Here is a 9,217-nt window from a genome sequence, read left to right as displayed (position 1 = left end):
ACATTGTTCCTCCCCCATACACTCTTCTATAGGCTCATATGGTTGGATTAATGTTTCATCATCTAAACACAATGTGAAAAAAATGATTGGAATGAGGTCTAGTGCACCCTAACTTATGAATTGTATTATTATTTACACCCTCATATTTACAGATACTAGAGTTTTTAAATATAATATTATCTACTTCATTACATAACTCTAGTGTATTCTTCTCAAAAATGACAACATCAATAAAAGTATGATCAATCAATTGGCCCTCAACTTTTAGGTCTTCAAGTTGACTCATAAGTATCTTTTCTTCCTCACACATATTATAACTAAATTGTTGGGTGTCATATGATTTAATCTTTGCACTCAACTCACAATCTAAATAATAGAGATAAAACCAAAGATATCTTCAAGCATGCGCTTTACATATTGATTTATAGCAAAGTATTAACAAATCTTTCATGTCCCCATACAACTTATCTTGTTGAGAAAATATTATCCTTTAAGAATCCATAATATCAAAAGTACAAGAATTGCAAGGACACTTATCACTACATACTTTGTCAGATGACATCTCAACAAGAGTAAAAGAAATATGATAATAATAACAAATAAAAAAACTAATTTAAAACTAATCCTAAGAAACAAAAAAGGACTACAAGTCAAAATAAATACTAAAGACAATTTCTAAGCCACATTCCTCGACAGCGGCGCCAATCTTGACAACGTCCAAATATATTTCTTTTCAAGAAATATAAATGGTCGTATGCAATATATTTACCTAACTATGAGTCGAGTAGATCCCACAGAGAATATGGAAGAATATTGTCAATAGCAAATATTTAACTCATTAGTCGCTATATAAAAATGGGGGGATTTAAAATGAAAAAACCCCAATAAAAATAGCTTTGAACTAAGTATTTATTTATATTCAGTTATTAGAAATAACTAGGAATGTGTTCCCCATAATCTCATAACGCGATAATCCTAATAATAGTAATCCTATCCTAGTGTATCACAAGCAAAGTGGTAAGATATGTATCCCTAAGTGCTTGATCCACAAAATAAGAAATTTCACCCCGCACCTTGGTCCGGCTACATGTGAATAATTTACTAACCCTTACCTTTACCTCAGATTAGACATCACATCAATGTATGACTTAGTTTTCACCCTCGCACCAATTGACATTTGACTATTAGATAGTACCACACTAATTCTCTGTTCATAATTCTTTTCTTATTAACTACGTCCTTGGTTATACAAGTAGCAACAAGGCGAGTTCTAACGTGGGCACTCGTTAAAATGACTTCTAAGAGAAATAATTACCAATGCATGCATCAATACTATTCAAGAATTACTTAGTTATTATTCATATTTGGTTAATCGCTCATGGTTCCTACAACCCTAGTTGTGGATTTAGTTACCCATATTAGCAAGAACACAATTCATATTGTTAGAAGAAGAATTCATGAACTTACGTAATAAGTAAAAGAAACCCAAAATCTTTAATCGAAATTCAAAGCAATAATCTTTATTACCAAAATTAGGAAATCAAAGTGCGAATGTTTGCAAGTTAATTCCCAAGAACACACCAAGAACTAAAGTTAAACAATATTAGCTAACCCCCAAAAACGAGGTTTACATACCCTATTTATAGAAAACATAGTCCCAAACAAAAAGGAAAAGAAGTAAGGAAATAAAATGCTAGACGCGGCTTCAATCGATGAGACTGACCTATGGACCGTGGATCGACCTACGACCCACAGGTCCCTTCCGTAGCTCAGGACTTAGAACTTTTCCATAGAGGTTGGAACCTTCAACTTTCTGATGCAAACGACAGACATGCAGAACGGACCGTAGGTTGACCTACGGTCAGTGGGTCCCCTCACGTGGTTCCATACTTAGACTTTCTCATCAGGTACTGGAACTCAGACTTTCTAATACAAATGACGGACATGAAGGACGGCCCGTAGGCCGACCTACGGTCCGTCAATGGCCACTGTGGTTCCACACTTGGTCAAGACTTCCCTGATGCTCCATCTACGCCACCAACCTACGGAGCGTGCCTGGACCTACGGTCCGTAGGTCACCTCCGCAGGTGACTCCTTCTGCAGAAATTCAGTTGTTGTCTCTCTCAACCTCGTCCAAGCCTATTTCCTTCAAATATAACGTAAAAACATTAATTCTAATACAAAATGGCCCTAGACACACACAACTCTTAAGTGAAATATATTAAAAATAGCATAAACTCACGGTATATCTACACCCTCAACTTAAATTTATTGTTTGTCCTCAAGCGACACACTAAGACTCTTAACGACACTTGTATAGAAACAGACATTCAAACACAAGCAATCACATGGCTTTCTATCCCGACTCCCTTTCCGAGTGCAAATCTTTTCTCTTAGACTAAACAAGCTCATGCGGATCAAGATATGACAAAGATCGACCAATAGACCCACAACATACACTTTTTGACCATCACTAAGGCACCAACTTTCCGACAATGAAACTAGTGCCCTTAATTCAAACGAAATCCCTTTTTTCACACAATGCATATGATTTTAAGTACAATGATTCATTCAACACTCACGCTCAGAAGTAACTTCAAGTACAGTTAGTGCTCAATGCCATAAGCTTGCCCTTATTTTCACTACTTAGACTCTCCAAACTAGTTGCTAGGATCACTACATGACTTTCTTAGCTTGTAACGTAGGCTCAGGGTCAGGTGTTGTACATTTGGGTACTTTTTAGTGACTTATTGCCCTCCTTGACATTACATTGGCTATTTACCTCTTCTTTCACCTATTTTTGGCATCTTTTCATTTCACTTTCTTTTCCTCAACTCTTTGCAACATGGATGTGACCTTTGACTTTTTGACTCTTATTTCTCACTTTATTCTTTTTCTTTCAATTCATTTTTATTTTATTTCTTTCAACACTTTTCTTTTGCTTCTTTATGCAAAAAGCCACATCCTCTTTCTTTTTTTCTCTTTTTAACACACAACTCTTTTCATACCCTTTTTTCATTGGGTTTCCTCTTTCATTGCCACCCTCAACCTATGCATTTTGCATTAGTTGAGGTGCACAATGTCCGATGTCAAACGAGGGCTAAGATCGAGGTAAATTTTGGCTTAGCCACCCTCAACTTAGGCGTTTAGGCTAAGTCAAGGTGCACATGTCCAAGGAGGTACCGAGGCCAAGACAATATTTTAAGGGAAGGTGAGTTAGGTGAATCAAAAGAAATGGTCAATTTTAGGCTCAAATATTTGGATCAAAAGGGATTAATGCTAATATTTGGTTAGATCATTTTAGGCTTAAGTGGACTAATTTGAACAATGGCCTATGATCACTTCCCAACTTCTAGCCTAGATTATCCTAGCTGAACCAACGGGGCAAGTTCTAGATTTGCACAAAACTATCTGAACATTAAACTATTTACACACACTCTTGGCACCTTGTTTCATTATCAGATTATTAGATTACCCAGTTCAAGTTTTTAGCTTAAGTCATGAGGTCAAATCGGTTCTTATCATGTCACATTCAGAGCCAACACATTCAACTCATTCTAGCCTACAGATTTTAGTACATATCAAAAGTTTTGACCGGGTATCATTTTTCATTCTTAATTATGCCATTATGCTTCATTCTTTTTCATGCTTCTACACATACAATCCTAACACATGCCGGTTCAACAGAAATTAATACAGTCTCTTAAGGGGAAAAGAACACAGGCAATAAAACCCCAAGAGAAGATTATGAGTTGGATTACTCAGACTTCACCCTATCACTCACAATCCGTTTATCCCACACCCAACAAAATAGAGTGCAAATGTCCCCAATGCACAAAACTAAAGAACAAAGAATCGGGTGAAGCAAACATGTGGCAGATAGCGTCGAAGACCTATCAACAAGTAGGTGGGTTCAGTTTCCAGGATCCCATTGGATCAACACACGGGTCACCCTCAGTAGTGCCCGCATCAATAACCTCAGCACCCTTAGTAGTGCTAACCTCAACTCTCACCGCACCATCAATAGTGCTCATACTGCTTGAGGCACCAACGCCAATCCACCTAAGCCTCTAATGTCGCAACTCCTTATCAATGATAGAATCCCTCCGAGCCGCCTCAGTCTCTTGGCACTCCCTCTTGCTAACTCTCACGGTCTCAGTATCATCAGAAGCCCAACTAGAGTGGGGGCGCTTCTCAGCATGAAGGGAATAAGTAAGAGGTGGCATCTCATCCCCAAATAAAGCATCAAACATCATATTATCAATCGGTGTCATGGGGGCTGAAGCAGGCTCTGTCTCTGGTGGAGCTATGAGTGTGTCAAGATTAGCCCAGAGACTAGCTAGCTCCGTTTGGAAAAAAGACACATATGTGGTGGGGGCAGGTCGCTCCAAGACACGTAACTCGAATGCATCAAGACGCTGGTGAACAACCTGAACCTTTCTGTCCATCATCTGCTCCATCCGTTGCTCTACCCTAGTCGCGGACTCATCAATCACCCATTTCATCCAAGGCCTAATAAGCTGGAGTAATGAGGCCAGCTGGGCCTTCAACTTCTGGATTCGAGCCTGACTAGCGGCCGACGAATGGGAGGCCGGAGAATCCTCAGTGGGGGCTGGAGGGGCAGGCTCATCACCCTGCATCTGCTCCACATCGGCAACAAAGTCTGCTCCCAATGGATATACCTCAACCTGCGGCTCTCTGCGTGGTGCCGCCACATTCACCTCATCTCGAATCAGGCCTATATCCAGGGTCTTGGTCGCCTGGATCAACTTATCACAATGCTAGACCGGCACTCCAGAGTCCATGCACAACTGAAAGATGAGGCATAAAAATGGGTAAGTAATGGTGGCCTTGAAAGCCCTCTCCTGAATCTCCACAATAATCATGCAGGCAAAGTCCATCTCAAAACCAGAAACTAGGGTTTCCACCATGACTGCGTGGTGCCAAGTAAGAACATTGTCGGCTTGCATAAGAGATACCCTGTTTCACACTAACAACCAGAAGAATTTTGCCACAAAAGTCAAAGTGGCCTTTTTGATGCCTGCACTCGGGTTGCTGGCCAACCAATGCAAAAAATCCTCCTTTTGCTCTGTATTCCGTTGGAATGCTCTGCTCCTTACGATATCCCATTGATAATCAAACTCTGTCGTGTTGATTGCTAGAGTATGGCCCGAGCCATATAGGAATCTACGAATAGTAGCCTTTGATATGTCAACCGAAACCCCAGGAACCAGTGTAGCCTTGAGAGGAGGCTAGGCAGATGGCTTCGCCCATTTTTCAATCGAACCTCGGACGGTGGCTACGTAGGAAACATAAAACTCCCTCACGATCTCCTCGCTGTAAGATCCTGGATTACGGGCCATCCACTCGCAACTGTGTCTTTTGAAGAGCTCATGAATGGTGGGAACGGTGTGCAAGCTGCCTTTGCAAACCCAACGCTCATCAAAGACTGAACGAGCCATCCTCTCCTTCTCAGTTATCATCCTGGCATCCCTGTTAATCTTCCACTTACCATTAACACACCACCGGTTTAGCTCCTCAGCAATTGCAGCGGTCTCGATGTTAGGTGGTAGGGGAATGACCCTAGCACTAGTAGCCTCATCAGACGAGGCAGTCTTCCCATGTGAACTAGAACCGGATGCGGATCCGAAAGCTGAGGCGGACTCAGAGTCGGAAGCAGACCCAGCCGGTGAACCGATCAGTGTATCCTCCTCATCAGACTAGGAGGCAGTGACTAGTCTGAGGTGCAGTTGTCCTAGTAGTAGGTGGGACATAGGAGGGATCCTTCTCCATATAAGTATCTTCATTAATTAGCCGAAGAGTCGGCACCACAGATTTGAACTTGCCCTTTTATGCGTAGGTCGGTGCTTTCTTAGGAGCCATGGTACCTTTGGAGGTTTAGTTAGTACCAAAACAAACCAATAACGCAGTTAAAAGAATTTTCGAAAAATAAATAAATCAGACAATAGCTTCAGTGGCCACCTACGGTCCGTGGGTTCCCTCCGTAGGTCAGAGATTCTAAAAATTTGGGCTCTGATGGGAACGACGGATGTGCAGAACGGTTCGTAGGTTGACCTACGAACCGTAGTCCACTTCCGTTGTTCCACACTTAGTGGATTCTCCATGTGCAACAAACCCACGGACCTGATCTACGGTCCGTAGGTTGACCTACGGTCCCTAGACGAAGTCTCGTGGGTTAGATCTGTGCCAGGTATCAGACATGCCTCATTCTTAAACCATTTTTCTCAACAATTCAACAATCACCTTAAGTTTAATCATGCATTTCAACACAATATTTGATAGTTTGTCATCCCTAGGGTTCCAATTACTTATTATTTCACATTTATTACATACAAAACTAGGAACCCTAAGTCAAAACTTCCATTTAGACTATTTACCCAAAGTTATTTGATTACAAAGACGAACACAATACATTCTATCATCCCAAGGGTGTTTCTAACTATTGTTTATCATGGATTTTCATACAAAAACAACCCAAGGTCAAGATCCACTTCATGACTTCAAATATTGAACAATGAATACCAAAATTCAGAGTTAAGTTGAAATCGTTTACCTTACAATTAATGGAAGTGGGTGATTGTGTGATGCTAAAACTCCTTAGACCTTTGTGACACCGAACCCGAACCTTGAACTCTTCTTGGGAAGGCAAAAATGGGAGTGATCAGATTTGGGAGAGAGAGGAATGGAAATATGGTATGAGGGATGATATGTATGGGAGATAAGAGTGATTTGGGGATATAATGAGTGAGTTATGGGATATGGAGGGGTTAGAAATGGTTCAGAGGGAATATGGGAAGTGGGGGAAGAATAAAAAATGAAGAGTTTTATTAGAAAGGGGTCCGAGTCAAGTCGACAGAACCCTAACTTTGGACCCATGAAACCTTGTCTACGGGCTGTGGGTCAACCTATGGACTGTGGGTTGGGTCGGTAGGTTACTTAGTACCTAGAAAATTTTGAAAACTTAGTTGGTGGTCTACGACCACTATTCACGGTCTGTGCATGAAACCACGGACCGTCGATGGGGTCCGTAGACCTCTGCAACAAACATTTTTCTGCAGATTTTGGTTTTCATCCAAGCATATGTAGCAACCGTTAGGCCTTTCTTTTTACATTTTCTGGACACTTTTTTTAGACACAGAGCATATGCTATATCTAGCCAACACTAAAACATAAATAAACTAGCAACCTAAAGAATTACAGTAAATCAAATAAAACAAAGATAACTCCTAAATCGAAAAGAAAAACCTATAGTTGGCTAGATTGTACATCTTGGGTTGCCTCCCAAGCAGCGCTTGATTTAACGTCACGGCAAGACGCATGCCTCTTGATTACTCAGACTTCATCAAGATAGTACACCTCAACCACCTCTCGCACATTCTCCTCTTTTCCCATGTAGACCTTGATCCTTTGCCCATTTACCTTGAACCTTGTTCCCTCATTGTTTTCGAGCTCGATCGCTCCATGCGGGATTAATTGAGTGACTATGAATGGCCCATTCCACTTGGACTTGAGCTTGCCAGGAAATAACTGCAACCTAGAGTTGAATAGGAGCACCAGATCACCCACAACAAATTCATGCTTTTCGATCTTTTGATCATGATACTTCTTCATCTTCTCTTTGTACAAGGCTGAACTTTCATAATCTTTTAGGCGAAACTCATCAAGCTCGTTCATGTTACTTACTCTGTTACTCGATGCGGTGCCCCAATCCAAATTTAACTTCTTTAGCGCCCACATAGCTTTATGCTCTAGCTTTACCGGCAAATGGCAAGACTTCCCATATACAAGTTGGTTGGGGCACACACTTATTGGAGTCTTGAATGCGGTGCGATATGCCCATAGAGCATCAGCAAGCCTTCTAGACCAATCAGTTATATTAGCATTCACAATCTTAGAAAGGATTTGCTTAATTTCTCTATTGGACACATCAACTTCCCCACTAGACTGCGGATGGTATGGAGTGGCTATATTGTGACAGACTCCATATTTCTCTAACAAGGCCTTGAACAACTTATTGCAAAAGTGGGAACCTCCATTGCTGATAATCGCCCTAGGTGTACCAAATCGGGAGAAGATAATCTTTTTCAGAAATGCGGTGACACTTTTACCTTCATTGTTTGAAAGCGCAATTGCTTCCACCCATTTCGACACATAATCAACCGCAACAAGAATATACTTCATCCCATGTGAACTCACAAATGGACCCATAAAATCAATGCCCCAAACATCAAAAAACTCAATCACCAAGATCGGATTCATAGGTAGCTCTTGCCTCTTTGAAATTCCTCCTTCTCTTTGGCAATGATCACACGACTTGGAGAAATCATGAACATCTTGGTGGATGGTAGGCCAATAATACCAAACTGCAAGATTTTATGTGATGTCCGAATAGCACTATGATGCCCACCAACAGGCGATGAATGACACGCCTCTAGTATACTCAACATCTCAACCTCGGGCACACAACGACGAATAATCCCATTAGTACAAATACGGAACAAATAAGGCTCATCCCAGAAGAACTTCTTCACATCTTGCATAAACTTTTTCCTTTGGTGAAAAGACAAATCCGATGGGACCAGATCACTTGCCATGTAGTTAGCAAAGTCTACGATCCAAGAAATAAGTCATGAGAAAAAGCCAATAATTGTTCATCTGGAAACGCATCATTAATTTTATCCCCATCTCCTAGATTGAGCATAGCTTCCTCCACTAATCTGGACAAATGATCGGCCACTTAATTTTCTGTCCCCTTTCTGTCTTACACCTCAAAATCAAACTCTTGCAGCAACAATACCCATCTAATCAACCTCGGTTTTGCATCCTTCTTACCTAACATATACCTAAATGCAGAATGGTCAGTATGCACTATGACCTTTAGTATGAAGCAAATAGGATCGAAATTTCTCGAATGCAAAAACCAAAGCAAGGAGTTCCTATTCAATCATTGTATAGTTCGTTTGAGCCACATTTATAGCTTTGCTGGCATAGTAAATAGGATGAAGAATCTTCTCTCGCCTCTGTCCCAATACCACACCAAGCGCCACTCCATTCGCATCACACATTACCTCAAATGGTTGCCCCCAATCCGGTGAAATAATGATAGGTGCGGATACTAGCTTTTCCTTCAACTCTCCAAATGATCTCAAACAAGCATCATCAAAATCAAACTTATACTCCTTTTCGAGCAGTTTGC

The 9,217-nt window shown here is 41.0% G+C and overlaps 1 protein-coding gene across 1 annotated transcript in view; it reads right to left on the bottom strand.

The window, feature by feature from the left end:
• The window catches only part of LOC102594359 (probable indole-3-pyruvate monooxygenase YUCCA10), a 22,445-nt gene extending 18,411 nt beyond the window's left edge, over nucleotides 1-4,034 (bottom strand). The window contains exon 1 of the mRNA XM_015312507.1: nucleotides 3,946-4,034. Coding sequence (XP_015167993.1) covers nucleotides 3,946-4,034 — 89 coding nt within the window. The remainder of the gene's footprint in view (nucleotides 1-3,945) is intronic.
• Between the last annotated feature and the right edge of the window lie 5,183 nt (nucleotides 4,035-9,217).

This window comes from Solanum tuberosum, unplaced genomic scaffold, assembly GCF_000226075.1.
Source record: "Solanum tuberosum cultivar DM 1-3 516 R44 unplaced genomic scaffold, SolTub_3.0 scf00203, whole genome shotgun sequence".
Lineage (NCBI taxonomy): Eukaryota > Viridiplantae > Streptophyta > Magnoliopsida > Solanales > Solanaceae > Solanum > Solanum tuberosum.
The sequence above is the reverse complement of the archived record's forward strand: the minus strand, read 5'-3'. Positions and strand labels throughout refer to the sequence as shown.